At 40.6% G+C, this 16,375-nt stretch overlaps 1 protein-coding gene across 2 annotated transcripts in view; it reads left to right on the top strand.

The window, feature by feature from the left end:
* pcsk5b (proprotein convertase subtilisin/kexin type 5b) overlaps window positions 1-16,375 on the top strand; it is a 61,812-nt gene that overhangs the window by 28,408 nt on the left and 17,029 nt on the right. For both annotated transcript variants that reach the window (XM_075467886.1, XM_075467885.1), the window contains exons 6-11: window positions 699-787; window positions 1,562-1,734; window positions 4,103-4,315; window positions 6,313-6,413; window positions 12,242-12,345; window positions 14,614-14,731. In XM_075467886.1, coding sequence (XP_075324001.1) covers window positions 699-787; window positions 1,562-1,734; window positions 4,103-4,315; window positions 6,313-6,413; window positions 12,242-12,345; window positions 14,614-14,731 — 798 coding nt within the window. The remainder of the gene's footprint in view (window positions 1-698; window positions 788-1,561; window positions 1,735-4,102; window positions 4,316-6,312; window positions 6,414-12,241; window positions 12,346-14,613; window positions 14,732-16,375) is intronic.

Raw genomic sequence — 16,375 nt, 5'->3', positions numbered from 1 at the left:
TAATCAGGTCACTGTGACACAGACTTTCTTTAGTCTCAGTGCTTCCCTGGACTGTAAGTCTACTGGTCTTTCCCGTGGGTTTCTAAAGCTAGATGCTGGGTTTCCATGGCAGTGGTTAGAGATGTTTCCGGGGGGGGGGGGGGGGGTTGATACAGATGTTCTCTGCTGGAGGCGCATGTGTGTTTGAGTGTGTTTGTGCAGATCCAGAAAGTGGTGTTTATGAGCAGGCGGCGGACACAAACATGCTATGTTTGTTTGCGCTGGTCGCTGACCCGGGCCGATTGTCACCACTGGTGGAATGTTACCCTGTCGCGTGTGTGTCTGTGTGTATTTTTAATTGTTTAGGAAATATCGGGCGTCTGACTCATTCCTTTTAGACACAATTTTCTTGTTGTTGTTTTTTGGAGCAGTACATTGCTGTACCCGCTGCCCACTTTGGACTTGTAGTGTTTGCTTCACCTGTTACACTTCAGCCATTTTGTTTGCAACCGCTTTAACAGTAATGTACACATCTGTCGGAAAAATGTATTTATTTGTTCGTGTCCAGAAATTCTATTTTACAAGTAGCATGTTTATGTTTTAAGTTGTCTGTGCACCTCTGCTTGTGCAGCCTTGTTTGTTACATTCTCCAACTCACATACAGTCTGAGTGTGTTTAGATTTGTGTATTAAGCCCCTTCATTCCTGCCCTTTCCTCAGACACGGTACACGATGTGCGGGGGAAGTTGCTGCATCTGCAAACAACTCGCACTGCATTGTGGGAATTGCCTATAATGCCAGAATAGGAGGTGAGTGATGATTTTATTTGTATTTGTTAACTATTTTTGACATATTAATGTTGGTTCAGCTGAGGCTTGTGTACGTCAGAATGGTTAAGCCTTTATAATATGATAGGGTGATAAAATGACTGTGACCTACAATTTGCCTCTAAAAGGGACTCCTGAACACCCGGCTCAAAAGCAGCTTCAGTGTGTCTCAACACTGATTCATTAAGTCTCTCAAACTCTATTTTTTTTTTTTGAGGGATGTAAAACCGTCTAAAGTTGCTCCAAATTCTCTCTCAGATGTTCATACTCAGCAAATCATTCCCCTCTATTACCGTGAATGCGGGCATTGTTATCCAAATGGACATCACTCGCAGAGTAAAGCTGATCACTCAAGACAACCTATAATATAATGCCGCTTTTGCAGCCCGACAGAACCACTAAATGCCCTCACTGTAGGAGTTACTAGTTCAGTCGTTTCCATTAATTAGTCGGTCAGAAATGAGATTAATAAGATTATCTGATTAGATTTGTTACATGAACATACATATTTACAGAGAAATAACACACATGTATTTGTATATCTTCCTATTTTGTGTTTCTTGCATTAATATTGATGTTTTTCAAGGTAAGATTACTGACTTAGAGATATCTGACAAGCCTGTCCATTTTGAATTTATTGTAGTAATTATGGTGAAGTTCCAGTGGCTGCATACTAAATCTTATTGGCAGATTTAGTGACAATACCTGGAAGATTTATTAAACTGGATTTTGTGCGTGCCTTATTTCTGTGTTCAGGTGTGCGTATGCTGGATGGAGATGTAACAGACATGGTGGAGGCCAGGTCTCTGAGCCTCAACCCGCAGCACATCGACATCTACAGCGCCAGCTGGGGACCTGATGACGACGGAAAGACTGTTGATGGACCAGCATCTCTGGCCAGGCAGGCCTTTGAAAACGGCATCCGCACGGTGGGCACATTCACTTGTACATGCAGAGATATGTGCAAATGAACTTGTGCTTCATTTCACAACCAAGACTCTGACATTTGTATTCCTACGGAAAGAACAGATATAAGCACACACTCCAAACAGATTTGTTTTGTGCCAGTGCTCACACGGCAGATTCTTTTCTGTCCATTTCCACCTTTGAAGCTCATCCCAACATTAGAGAGCAGCCCTGCTGTATTAGCATGTATTCATTTACATATTCATCACCTATTTTGCATAGCGACAAGCTGGTGTTGGGATGTTGGCTGAGTGGAGCGGAAAAGCCATAGCAAAGGTCAAGAGGGGTGAAGTCATTTACTGGTTGCATCTCATAAGCCTTGATCTACACATTTACAAAGTTGGCTGCAGCTGATTTCCATTTGGTGAAACAAATGTAGAACTTTGAAGCAGTGAGACGGGGCAATCAAGGGTGGCGGTCGGGGCTAACACAAACCTCCAAATTTTCTGGCTTAAGACTGCAAGACAAGAAAAGAAAAGGCACGATACGAAATGGATAAAAGAGGAAAACAAAAACTGACACGTTCCTGGTGTGAGTAGAGAAGTGTCCCTGTTTCCTCCGGATATGCTGGTTAACTATGACATAGGTTAGGGAGACATCTGTCCAACTGAGTTGGGCATTAGGATGTGCTTACATCTCCCCACACTGCTGTGTCTGTCTCTGTGAAGTTGAGTGGCGATGGCGTACCTGGTAAAGTAACGTGTGGCACCATGAAGAGACACTTTATCAGGAGCGGAGGTGTTAGCGGTAAGGCTGACGGCTGTGGATTGTGCTGCAGCATGTTGGTTTTAAACAAGTTTACCTTGTTTGTGTGATAGTTTTCACATGCTTTCTTATATACCCGTCTTTATGTGTTTAAAGACGGCTGTCTATTTATGCAGCTTTACTCATAAGAGAAGAAAAGAACAAGCAATAACTCTAAATGTTGGTTCAGTGCAGTTTTTACTTTATTTTTCAGCACTTAAGTTTGTTTTGATCATTGATTAATCAAACATTTTGTTTTACTCTTTTTCTTGAATCCTGGATATTGTTATGGAGTCTCTGAAAAAACAGTCGAGTAATTGGTATTGTCGTGCATTGTTGTTTGCCGTCCTCTCTGTTTCATGTTGCGTTTCGTCTCTCTCCTTTCCTTTATTCTTCCTCCTCCAGTCTTTGTTCCCCTCTTTCTTTTCGTAACTCTTCGTCACTCCCATTTGTCAGTATTTGCTCCAGTATAATCCTCCTCTCACTCAGAAGGGCTCATGCACCTATTACTTCCTTACAGAAGCCTTTCTTTTGAAAAGCTCAATCCTACCTTTTATTGCCCTGTACTTGCATGTGTATGTTGGGTCTGTGTGTCATGACAAGCGCTGTGAATCACAGTGTCAGTCGGCTTGTCAAGTGTCTTTTCCGCTGACTTCTGGCTAAACTTTACCTTCATGAGACAGTCGGTCCTCACCAAAGCTGTGACACCTTCCGTTTTCTTCCACTAGGTCCGGTGTTTAGATCATATTAAGTTTAGCCAGATCTGGTTGCACTGTTTCTACCCGAGCAAGTGGGTTTGAAATGGTGTTGAACGTCCAAAAAATAATGGAGGCTGCATTTTATTTAATTTATTATTATTATTTTTTTTAAGATCTTCTGAATACAACTGGAGTGTTCTGAAAACCTACTGAATACTACGCACAATATATGCAAAACTCTTCTGTCTTTCTAGCAAACAAAGAGATTGTCATTTTCAACTTTTAGATTTACAACAAATGTAACAGAAACAGATTTTTTGAGAAAGTTCAAGCTGAAGTCAAACATCACTTTTGAGCTGAACATGCATGATTTTGACAGTTTATCACAATTTGAACAGAAAGTATCCTTATTTTGAAGCCATATTTCAGTCAATAAAGGAACTTTCCACCTCTGCTGCAGTAGAGGGAAAAGAGACTGAAATTCACCTCCCTTAACCCAACATGTAACAAAAAAACCCCACCTCACTAACATCTCCGACATCTCTTAGGAGTCTGTCGCATGTTTTATTGATCTTTCAGAAATTGAATGCATAGAAATAATTTTTTAACAAATTTATATTGCTTTTTTTTATTGTGTGTGTAAAAGACATGAGATTTACAGAGCTTATTATCGGTCCTCTGACATTTATATTAGACTCCTAAGGGTTAAACATGATTACTGAACTTGGATATTATTATTTAAAAATACCCGAACCAAATTCTGTAACAACCTTTCTGCTAGACATCAAAAGATCTTAAAAAAAAAATCAAGACTATACAGCATTTTTTCAGCAGCAATTACCCTCAAGTACTGAGGAAATCTTAACCTCTTTGCTTCTTTTCCTGTCAGGGGAGAAAGGGCCGTGGCTCTATCTTTGTATGGGCTTCAGGCAACGGCGGGCGCAGCAGAGATCACTGCTCCTGTGACGGCTACACCAATTCCATCTACACCATCTCCATCTCCAGCACAGCTGAGAGTGGACGCAAGCCCTGGTACCTGGAAGAATGCTCGTCCACACTGACCACGACGTACAGCAGCGGGGAGAACTACGACCGAAAGATCGTAAGAAGTGAAGTGTCTTTGTTTGTGTGTGTGTGTGTGTAGACTTTGAGAACTGGGTCTTAATACACATGCGTTGGACCTTTTCCACCAAGGTATTTCCAAAGCTGGTTTGGAACCAGTGCCTAATTTAGAAGCAATTCTTTCTGTTTTGACTTGCAAAGCTCTGGCTCCAGCATACACACAAACAAACAAAAAAAACCTGGGGCCACAACTGCACCAACTCATTGATTGTCTAGAACAATGAACGGCACATCAGGGGTAGTGGGTTAAGGGATTTCAGGGTTATGAACACCAATCGGACCAACTAATACTTTTAAAAACACCATTGAGTTTGAAGATGGATGTGAGATCGAAGCAGCAGTGTAAGCTCATTTTCCTTTTGCAGCAGCATAAAAGACAGTGGTTTTCAATTTATAAACCATGTTTGCAGCCTTTTTTTTTGGTTACAAATTGTATGTGCTTTTTTTTCTCTTAAATATTACCAGCTAGTGTTTCTTGATCTTGCTTTAAACAGTGTGCAGAAATCTTGTTTGCAGCGTGATCATAAATGCCGTTCAGCATTTGGAAAAGCTCGCCTGCTCTGCAAGGAACATTCACAGACACAAACATCATTTGTTGTTTATCAACTTAACTGATGAAGATAAGATATCAGTTTGTAAGAAAAATGAGACGGACACTTTGATCAGTGGAGATGAACTGTCCCTCTGTGCTGCAGTGCAATAGAGAAATTCACAATACACCAGAGGGAGGTTCAGACATGTATTGGAAGAGACATTTAAAGTGACATAATGATGTTGCTCAGAATGGCTCTCTTTCTGTGGTAAGTCAACCGCTTCCTAGATCTAAAGTTGAACTAGCTCTAAACTGGCTCTTGTCCTAGCCCGGCACCAAAGCATTGTGTTTAAGTAATAATTCAAATACAGTCATTCGAGGTAAGCAGCCAAGACATGATTTCATTTAGATTGCAGCAAAAAACACAACAGATACAACTTTGATTGTAGTTTTTCAGTAACAAATGTGTGAGAAACGTGCTTGCAAATGTGGGTCTCTTTGTAGGTTTGCACACACAGTGTGTAATTTTAGTTTAGAGTGCAGCATGACACAACTTGGCGTTAACTTGGCCTTTTGTGTGTTTGTACTTGCTTGGGGGTCTAGCGTGGTGACCGTGACTCAAATTGACCACATCTCTCCCATGACCTACTGGGATGAACGGGGATGGTTGGCCACTTTTAGCTAACTTGTCTGCCAGTGTCTTGCTACATTCCTCATATTGATGCTACAGACTGGCACACACACACACACACACTTTCTTTACAATTCACCCACAACTTAGCACAATTAACAATAGAACCTCATATATCAGAAGTTCGGGCTGTCTGCTGCAGCACATACTGGCCTGTCTACTTTGATACTTTTGGACCAATTTAATTTCTTACAAAATCATTACAGATCCTCTCTGTGTGAGTGTGTGTGTGTGTCTTTAGATAATCCTTCGAACTTTTCTGTGCAGAAAAGGTCCTTTGATGAGGGTTCAGGCTGGAAGTTGGCCAAGCTTTTCTTGGCTGACTGACTGTCAAGCTGTCAAGCTAGTTGGGTGATTAAAGTCCGTACAATCAAAGCGAACATACACCTCTTTAATAACTTGATTTATTGCCCCTTATTGCCTAATACACTGTGCTCTTTGTTTCTCTTTTGGAATAAACTGATGCCTTGGAGAGAGCGTTATGCTTTTTGTGTGTGTGGACATAACTATGTGTTATCTTGTGCACAGCAGCAAATCAAAGCTGGAATGTGTGTTTCAGGAGCTTCAGGTGTGTTTAAATCTTCCTGATCCTCATGACTTCAGTCTCTCTCCTCAGGTCCTGTAGTCGCTGCTGGCTCCCTGCACTTCTGATGTTATTGAACTTTTTCTTTTTCTCCTGTATCTGTGAGGCCTCCCTATCATTCCTGTGTTTCCTGTGCATCTCTCTGACCCTGTCCTTCCTCTCTGTTGACAGATAACAACAGATCTCAGACACCGGTGTACAGACAGTCACACGGGGACATCAGCCTCAGCTCCCATGGCTGCTGCCATCATTGCTCTGGCCTTGGAGGCAAAGTAAGATCCACTTAACCTCATCCCGTCACTTCATCCCTTTGCACCTTGCTTAACCTCTAATGCTCTTTTATACTCTGCCCATGATGGGGACACGTGAGACTTTTTTTTTTTTCTTCTCATAGTCATAATTGCAGGAATGCCTTTATCTGTTTGGAGGAGTTGCAAAATTTGTGCAGAGATTTGTACTGATCTGAAGGTTGCGCTCCCTTAGCACAGATGGTTAGGATGCAGTGTTAAAGCTCAGCTTTGATACACAAGGGTTGAGTGGCACAAATACAGTTTGATTCTATATCTGGGTACAAGTGATGAAGGCAGAAAGCTCAGCAAAAGAAATTAGCAGCTGTTAATATTTACCTGTTATTCTCACCCAGACCGACGCAGGCAGTGGGAAGCTTGTCGATGATCAACAGTTTGACGTCCTTGGGTTTTAAACAGGTCTTTGGGATTGTTTTGAAGTAGAGGCAGATTATGCAGAGACCTTCTTTCAGTAAACAATGGCTGCTTCTCAGGTTGTGGTTTGTCATCACACCTCTACAGTGGCAAAAAATTTTGTCTCTATTGTGTAGAGACAACCATGTTTGGCAGCAGTGTGTGTGTATTGTAAACAGAGTTAACTTGCTGCGGTATATCCCGAGGCAGGTGTAAAATACATTTGCATTTCTGCTGTTTACTGCACACACTTGGTTGATGTGGTGTTCTGCCGTGTGGCCTTTATTTGGCACAAGGTTTCAGCTTTGAGAAACGCCTCGACTTCAGTAACACTGAAAGTAATTGATTAATTTAGAATATGAATAAATGCTCATGAAACGACAATTTCCAAGAGTAGTTTCGTATTCAGGAACACCCAGACTGTGATAAAAGCAGATGGTTGTCATTTCTATGCTATATTACTGTGGGAAAGTAATGGGATATCATGACCACTATTTTTTGCACTTTTTTGGACATGGCAGTTCCCTTTTGAAGATTGAAAGAAAATTAAAACCTTGATTGATTTAGAAAGGGTGTGTTTGGGCAGGGCAGCATTTCGCTCTTGAAATGAGAGGAAAATGTAAGAAAAGTCTTGAAAGCAAGTTATTTTTCCACTATGTTTTAGTGTCCTGTCCCCATCCCTTCAAGACGCTGTTGTTGCCTCTTTTTTTTTTTTAATTTCTTTTATGGGGTACGACAGTTGCTCGCCAGCTTTTCTGTGAAATCTGCAAAGTGGCTTCATTTTTAATAAAAATCAAGGATTTCACAGCAGGTACAGAGACTGAATTAGGCCCATCACATGTTGAGCAGCTCAGATAGCCGAGGTCACATCGATTAGCCTGGATAATCAAATCCAAATTCTCGGTTTCCAGGCAGTACTGGGCACATAAGCCTGTTTCCTCAACAAGATTATCACACATGCTTGCCTGCCTGCTTTCTAGTCATCCACTTCCGCTGGCTCTGCCATTCTTGCTGTGCCTCCACCACTGTCACAGTGCTCCTTGCTTACTCCTCCAAGGCAAACTCTCTTCTTTCTTTTAGTCATTTCATTCAGTTTCTTGCCTGTGTGCACGTGCAGTCAAAGAGGACAGGATGAAAGAGGGGCAGGGAAACAGTTTAGACAAGCTGGCACAGTACTGATAACATCTGCTCTTATCAGGTAAATGAGGGCGAGCAAACTTTCTGCGATAAACATGACACGATACCCTTAAACTGGACTTTACTAAACTATCTGTCATGTTGGGTTTCTCTTGACCTGAGAGTACTTTGGAACACTGGTGTACTATGTTAATTCTTTGCCAAGTTTAAGATGTTGTTTAAGTGATTGATGATTAAGCGCGCCAAGCTTTTGGATCTTTTTTAAAGAATCTTTCCTTGTGTCTGTAGAAATGGAAAAGTGAATTAGCTAAGACGTCGAAGACTTCCTTGAGAAATTTAGTAGAAACAAACAAGAAAGTGAGAGGAGCAACCTGTCATATAAACCTGTCCTACTCGGAGGGTCTTATCAAGGCAAAACAAATATAAACGTTTTTTCTTTGTTTGTCTGCTTTAGAATTAAAACTGCACGGATTTTAGAGTAAAAATGTATACTCACAAAATGACAGGTTAGAGGATAATCTGCTGTTACTGGATTGAATTTATGGGAAGTGGAGATGAAATCTCATTTTCTCCTCTCTGCTCTCTGCCTTCTCCCTCCAGATTACTCCCGGGTGTTTTCATCCATAATTACACTTGAGAGAAGTGCAGAGAAACTTATATTAGACTTCTTATTTGCTTCTGGTTTTTCCCCTTTCTGTGAGCTTCTCCATTAATTAGTATTGGTTTGTTTATGGGAAGGCGGTCATGGCCTACATAACGATGCCAAAGCCACTTTTAATTAATGACCATAAAACTTTAATGGAGCCATAATTACACAGTGGCAGCTAAGCCTATTAATATTGATGTGAACATTAATTATTCTGACTTCTCACAGGACTGATCTGCGCTACTATCCTTTATTTCTATTTACTTGATTTTTTTTAAAAAGCTGTTTATGTTTAAGATGTTGGCAATGATAAGTGTGGGCTCATTGAGAGCTTTAGTGAATTTTGGACTGAGAACAGCCTGTTCAGCTACTGGTGCATTCAGAGCATTGTAGTGCTACTACGATGTATTGGGTTTTCTTTAAGTGACAAGTCGTTCATTTATTAGATTCCCTTATTTTCAACCACCGCTTTGAGCAGGAGCAAATCCATGTATCAGGAAAATCCTAAAAAGCTTTACCGATCAGCTGATTACGTCCAGTATTTCCTGCAGCGCATTATAGTTAAGGCGGCCGCCTTAGCAAACTCGCACTGCTGCCTTGCCAACGTTCCCAAAAAAAAAGAATTTTTCTTTTTTTTTTTTTAAACCGAAGTAATAATGCTTTGCCAGGCTCAGACGTTAAAAGACAGCATTGATAACATTGAATTGTGACACCTACTGGTTGTTAATGTAAATAGTTAATAATGTAAATAAAAAAGTGTTACAGCTCTTAAACAGCTTCGTTATTGCGCTAACAGCCCCCGTCCCATTCCAAATACCCCCGCCACCCGACGGAACGCTATCCGCGCAAAACCCCTGGTCCCGGCCGACGGCTCACCACCTTGACTAAGCAATTTCCTGCGGGAAACACTGACGTCTCTCTCATTACTTTTCTACAAAAGTGACATCTGTTATTAAGCATTATCAAGCATTTTTGTTATTCTCAATCATCTTTGCAACATGAGAGACTCATGGATGGCCTTTAACATATCGAATAAGTTCTGTCCAAAAACAAATAAAACTGACACATTTTCAGAGCCATGGAGACCTCACACCAATCTTTAACACATAGGACAGGTGAACGGCAGTTAACTGCATTCATGATTTGTGAACCGTTTCACAAATGTCTTGTGGACTAATCAGAATGGGATCATGCAGCTTGACTGGGTAATGACTAAATCCCCGCGCTCTAAATATTGCTGGCCTCAAATATCCTTATAATCAAGTGATTCTCAGCATCAAAACTTAAATCTCTCTCGTACTTAACAAACCTGAGTTGACATTACTAAGTATTTTTCCACTGCTGCACATACAGTACAGACCAAAAGTTTGGACACACCTTCTCATTCAAAGAGTTTCCTTTATTTTCATGACTATGAAGATTGCAGATTCACACTGAAGGCATCAAAACTATGAATTAACACATGTGGAATTATATACTTAACAAAAAAGTGTGAAACAACTGAAAATATGTCTTATATTATAGGTTCTTCAAAGTAGCCACCTTTTGCTTTGGTTACTGCTTCGCACACTCTTGGCATTTTTTCAAAGATCTCAAATTTGGACTCATCAGACCAAAGCACAGATTTCCACTGGAAATGTCCATTCCTTGTGTTCTTTAGCCCAAACAAGTCTCTTCTGCTTGTTGCCTGTCCTTCGGAGTGGTTTCCTAGCAGCTATTCTACCATGAAGGCCTGATTCACACAGTCTCCTCTTAACAGTTGTTCTAGAGATGTGTCTGCTGCTAGAACTCTGTGTGGCATTGACATGGTCTCTAATCTGAGCTGCTGTTAACCTGCGATTTCTGAGGCTGGTGACTCGGATGAACTTATCCTCAGCAGCAGAGGTGACTCTTGGTCTTCCTTTCCTGGGGTGGTCCTCATGTGAGCCAGTTTCTTTGTAGCGCTTGATGGTTTTTGCGACTGCACTTGGGTTTTCGCAAAGTTTTCCCAATTTTTCGGACTGACTGACCTTAATTTCTTAAAGTAATGATGGCCACTCGTTTTTCTTTACTTAGCTGCTTTTTTCTTGCCATAATACAAATTCTAACAGTCAATTCAGTAGGACTATCAGCTGTGTATCCATCTGACTCCTGCACAACACAACTGATGGTCCCAACCCCATTTATAAGGCAAGAAATCCCACTTATTAAACCTGACAGGGCACACCTGTAAAGTGAAAACCGTTTCAGGTGACTATCTCTTGAAGCTCATCAAGAGAATGCAGAGAGTGTGCGAAGCAGTAACCAAAGCAAAAGGTGGCTACTTTGAAGAAACTAGAATATAAGGTGTATTTTCAGTTGTTTCACACTTTTTTGTTAAGTACATATTTCCACATGTGTTAATTCATAGTTTTGATGCCTTCAGTGTGAATCTACAAAGTCAATAGTCATGAAAAGAAAGGAAACTCATTGAATGAGAAGGTGTGTCCAAACTTTTGGTCTGTACTGTAAATCTGTCTGAACATTACAGAATAAAGAGCATGCACAAAAGCTGCTTTTGACTACATTCTGTGAAAGTCTGCAGCTAAATGTGTGACGGGCAGAGCCCACCCCCCCACAATCCTCCAGATGTTCACGATTTTAAACATACCTGCCCCCTTTGCACACAACTCAACAGGCAATGGCCTGTTGCTCCCTGTCTCCCCCTCATACTATACCTGTGTCATTTCTTAGATTGCGAAACCCAGTTGTTGGATTACAAACCTAGAAAATAACTTTTTGTTCAGACGCTTTAGAGTATTGCCAATTCTAGAGGCAGTGACACCAGGGGAGGGAACGGAGCATCTGGCCAACATATGAGATGGAAGGGAATCCCAGGAAACTTGGTGACCCACTTCTTCCTGGTTTTTCCTTTTAATGTAATGTTGGGACATCAAAAGACACATGGCTGCCATCTTGAAATGGATCTCACGTGAGATCTGAGAAACTAAGAGTGGATGAACGCGCATCCATATTCTCTTATTTATGCCTTCTGTAATTTTCATCTGAGTGATCTTCTACCTACAGTATTTCATTGTTTTACATTATTTTACATTTCATCCTTTGTCCCTGCCTTTGCTGTGTTTTTAATCCCCTGCCCCTTCTATTCCTCTGTTTTTCTCTTTCCTGTCTAGATTTACTCCCATTAACAAAGCTATGTCTGCTAGTTAATGTTCCTACTGTCCTTATTACACTTTAGGTTTACATCTTCATGTTATTTGGCAAATGGACTGTATTTTCTAGTCTAGCTTACCACTCAATGTGCTTTTACCCTACAAGCCACATTCACTCACCCTCATACAGCTCTTTTAGAGAAAAAGCGTTGCCTGTAATACTGTGTTGACTATCACACACATCCACACACCAGGCTCTGCTCATTCTTTCACAACACAATGAATTATACATAACCATCTCATCTGCATCATCCCCCTGCGCTACATTGTGCTGTATGAATGTGGATTTATGCACAGTGTCACTCATCCGCCTAGTTCATACAACATTATTCATTCCTACACTTGCTAGATATATTATATATAATATTATAAATAAGATGATGATGTATGGTTGAGCAAACTTCTGTGTCTGTTTCCTCTTTTAGTGCTCTTCTAACTTGGAGAGATGTCCAACACATCATTGTAAAGACTTCTAGAGCTGGACACCTTAGTGCTCCTGACTGGAAGACTAATGCTGCTGGTTACAACGGTACACACACACACACACACACACACACACACGCACACACACACGCACACACACACACTACTTGACACAACACATAACTCAAAGATCTATTGTCAGTGGACGCAGATGGTCCTGCAAAGGCTGCAGGTGACGTAAACCTTGAAACAAAAGCAGAAAAACTCACGATGTTGCATCCAAGCATGTATATGCTCATACCATAATTCCAGTGCGACACAACAGAACTAATCAGCTGGACGTGAAAAGTCATTACTTTTAGTTCATTTATGTGGACGGCGTCACAGAAATGAACGTATCCGTATTTAGTCATATTTAAGACAAGTCTGGGTAGAAAAGCTTCAGAGGAGTTTGGTTGCATCATTTTCTCTTTAGTCCGGCAAATGGAATCCTAGGATTGCCACAAAAAAAGGAACACATCTTAAAAAAGATGTGAAAACAAACGAAGAAATCTATACAGAAATGAATGAGGAAATAAAAAGACAAAGGAAAAAATGGATGTGGAAATATTAAGACGGCAAAAGACAAAAGAACATTGAAAAGCGTTTTCATCTATTTTCAGTTATTTGTTCATTTATTGGTTGTTCATTTATTCATTGATTTGTTTTAATTTTTAGACATGAAATCTCTATTTCTTAAATGCGAGTTGCTCTATTTTCTTTCCATGTTTTTTTTTCTTTTTTAAATCATGTTTTTCATTTATATTTATCCCTTTAGTTTAATTTTTCTTTTCCATTTGGATTGATTTTAATTGCTCATTGCTTCATTTCGAGTTAGTTTGAACTTTTTCCATCAAGCTTTCACTCTGAGCCAATCGGGTTCGAGTCACAGTCGGCCTCTGCCTCGTCTTGTCAGCCAATCGGGTTTGATCGAGCACTAAACCCCTTTTCTTTTTTAGGAGTTTTTGCATGAGAAGACCAATTAATCTCTCCCTCATTTATCAAACAAAATCTATTTGATAATTGTTTGAGGTGAGAAATAAATGTTAACTTTTACAGTACAACTTACTGTTTTTGTAAAATAATCTAATGGCCGAATTATTTGGTAACGGTACTGTTGATCTCTCACTTCAAATGTGGTCATAAATGGATTTTGATATACTGTCAAGGTGAAATGGTGACAGATTAATTAGTCCGATTCAACATGATTGCGCTCGTGCTCAAACCCTATTGGCTCTGTGGACGAGGCAACTGTGGCTCAAACCTGACTGGCCCAGAGTATAAAGCCCGATGAAAAAAGGAAAGACTAACTGGAGTTATTTAACGAAAAAGCAATGAGAAATGTATTTAAAAAAAAAAAAGAAAGAAAAGAAGAGCAAAATGGAAAATAATGAGGAAATATAAAGGAATAAGTAAATGACATATTTGAAAGTAAAGGAGGGATAAAAATATTTATCTAAAAAAAAGATTTGAATGTGTATATATAAAGGAAAATGAACAAATAAATGTGAAAATGAAAATACTTTAATTCTTTTATGTTTCGTCTTTTTCTTTTTAAAATATATTTCCATATTTATTCTTTTAGGTATTTGTCTTTCTTTCCACATTTATTGATATATTTCTGTATATATTTCCTCATTTATTTTCTTATTCTTTTACAGATTTATTCTTTTTTGTGGCACTCCTATCATTCCATACAGAGGAGGGGTGATGAGCTGTTTCCAAAAATGTTTAGTTCTTGCTTTCTAACTACTGCGCCGCCAGCTGCCATCTGTCAGGGTCCATGTGGTGGGTGCTATTTTGTAACTTTGAGTGTGTTATAAATGCGTGTGTGTGTTGTGAGTGTGAGTTGGAGAGAAACCAAGAGAGTGAAAACTAAGGGTCAGCCAGGCTGCAGGCTCAGTGTACCTGGAGATCTTCCAAGTGACAAAGCAGAGAAAGGGGGTGGAGAAGTATGAAAAGAATTCATCGTTTATTAGCTGTACCCATAAGATAAGTTGTATGGTTTCCAAACTATATTTTTCATAGTGGAGAGTTAAGTTTTCGGAGTAATTTCATTGTACGCATAATAAAGAATCTGTTTAAGAAGAACAACTCGATCTGGAGTTTTCCTCATAAAGAAACATTTTGAGCCTGGAATTGTGCTGGAATCGCACCAATGCTTAACCCGACCCTTTCATTCACATGATCGATCGACGTGAGTTTAGTCAGCAAATTTCACAATCTGTCCCAGAGCTCTAACAACGGTAAATCCTCATTGGTCTGCAAAACAGTTGAGTCAGCAAAGGAGTGGTCTGATCAGTTGTGACTTTCCACTGTTTGACCGTTTCTGCAGTCAGCCACCTGTACGGCTTTGGCTTGATGGACGCTGAGGCGATGGTGAAGGAGGCAGAGGGATGGAAGCAAGTCCCAGCTCAGCACATCTGCGTGGAGAGCGCTGACCGACAAATCAGGTACAACACAGGCACAAGCTCAAACAAGCTATCCGACTTTCTGACACGCGAGTCAAAAATGTGCGTAAAGTCTGTTTTAGGATAGATCTGCTGACATCGTGCCTCGATGCGAATGCTGCACATCTCAATACAAAAACTTTTGGCACTCGTCCGCTACTACACACTTCAAGGAAGACTTTGGTGGAGACTTTTGCTCCCATTTAGGCACAAGACAAGTCTTGTAGTCTCTGTTCCCGTCCATCCCAGAGATGACCAATAAAGCTGAGGTCAGGGCTCTGTTAAGGCCAGTTAAGTTCTTCCACACTAGATTTGGAGAATCATTGAGTTGGCCTCACTTTGCACCGAGATAAATTGCCTTCTTTGAACTACTATTACATCGCTGGAAGCAATTTTCTTGCCTGAAATGTCATTTGCATCTCACCCAGGTTTACCCATGAAGGTGAGTTACAGTCACACCTGAGAACAGGTGCACTCATATACTGATAAGTTGAACTGAAGGGGTCATACAAGTCACACGGACTGGTCTGTCCTCATAGAATAAGCGTGCCTAACTGTAGTATATGTTCTCTGATTCACATAAATCTGCTGTACAAGTTTAACCAGCAAGTGTGGTTGCATGTTGAATGGGAAATGTCTGTTTCACTGGTCCATACCCATGTTTCTTTGTTTCAGTCTGTTCCCCCTCTCTCTCTCAGTTGTACTGTATTTCTTTTTTTTCTTTTTTCTGTCCCTGATGTTTTGCACTGGCATGTGTTTTAGAGTGTGGTTGTGCAAGCTGTACCTTGATAGGGGCCAAGCATTAGTTCTGGCAGGGTGGCTCTCATTCTCACATAAGACTTTTACTTTGCGCGCACACACACACACACACACACACACACACACACACTCTTACACCGAGAGCCAGGGCTTCACAGCTTGTTGTTCTTGATGCAGCTGGAAGCCTTAGCGCTACTCTGTATTAGGCTGGCTGAACTTGGGCCCTGAACTGGTTTGCTTTCAGTCGAAGGCTCAGTGGCCAGCAACTGCAGCATTATCAGTGTCATTCTGTCTGTTCTGCTCCAGTGCACAAGTCGGTCCATATGAGGCTTATGTAAAGTCTGGCTTGTGTCAGATGCAGCTGTCCTTAGGCCTCTGTGCTCGTGTAATGTATGATATGAATAAGACAACACTGCCATTTTTTTTTTTATTCTCGTTGCTTCTTTCCTAAGTAAATTGTTTTTAAAGAGAATAAGACTTCTATCCGTTTAAATGAAAGGCTCCAGGGAGGAAAAGGCAAAACAAACATGAAATGTATAAAAGTTTAAAACCTTACTTTCAGTCTCCCCCAAAAAGTCTTAAACAATGTTTTACTGTCAACCAAACCTTAGTAGACCGTTAATTTGTGTTTATTGATGTGCGTCTGTGTTTTTACATTGAGCAGTTTTTTTTGGAGAAAAGTACACTTTTTTTGCTGGCACATCTCCTGGAAGCATGTACTGTATACAAAGTACTCCGTGCTTCTGGTGTAACTGCTCACACACAGTTAATCTACACGTCACCTCACGACTGTGTTCCCTCACCCCCTCTAGCTGGCCCTTCTAACTATGTTTGGTAATGCCTCTCTGCAGCTGATCTCTGCAGTCCACTTGGAGAATGAACCAGGAA

The sequence above is a fragment of the Odontesthes bonariensis genome, chromosome 6, assembly GCF_027942865.1.
Source record: "Odontesthes bonariensis isolate fOdoBon6 chromosome 6, fOdoBon6.hap1, whole genome shotgun sequence".
Classification (NCBI taxonomy): Eukaryota; Metazoa; Chordata; class Actinopteri; order Atheriniformes; family Atherinopsidae; genus Odontesthes; species Odontesthes bonariensis.
Note: the sequence above shows the minus strand (reverse complement) of the source record. Positions and strands in the feature narration are given on the sequence as shown.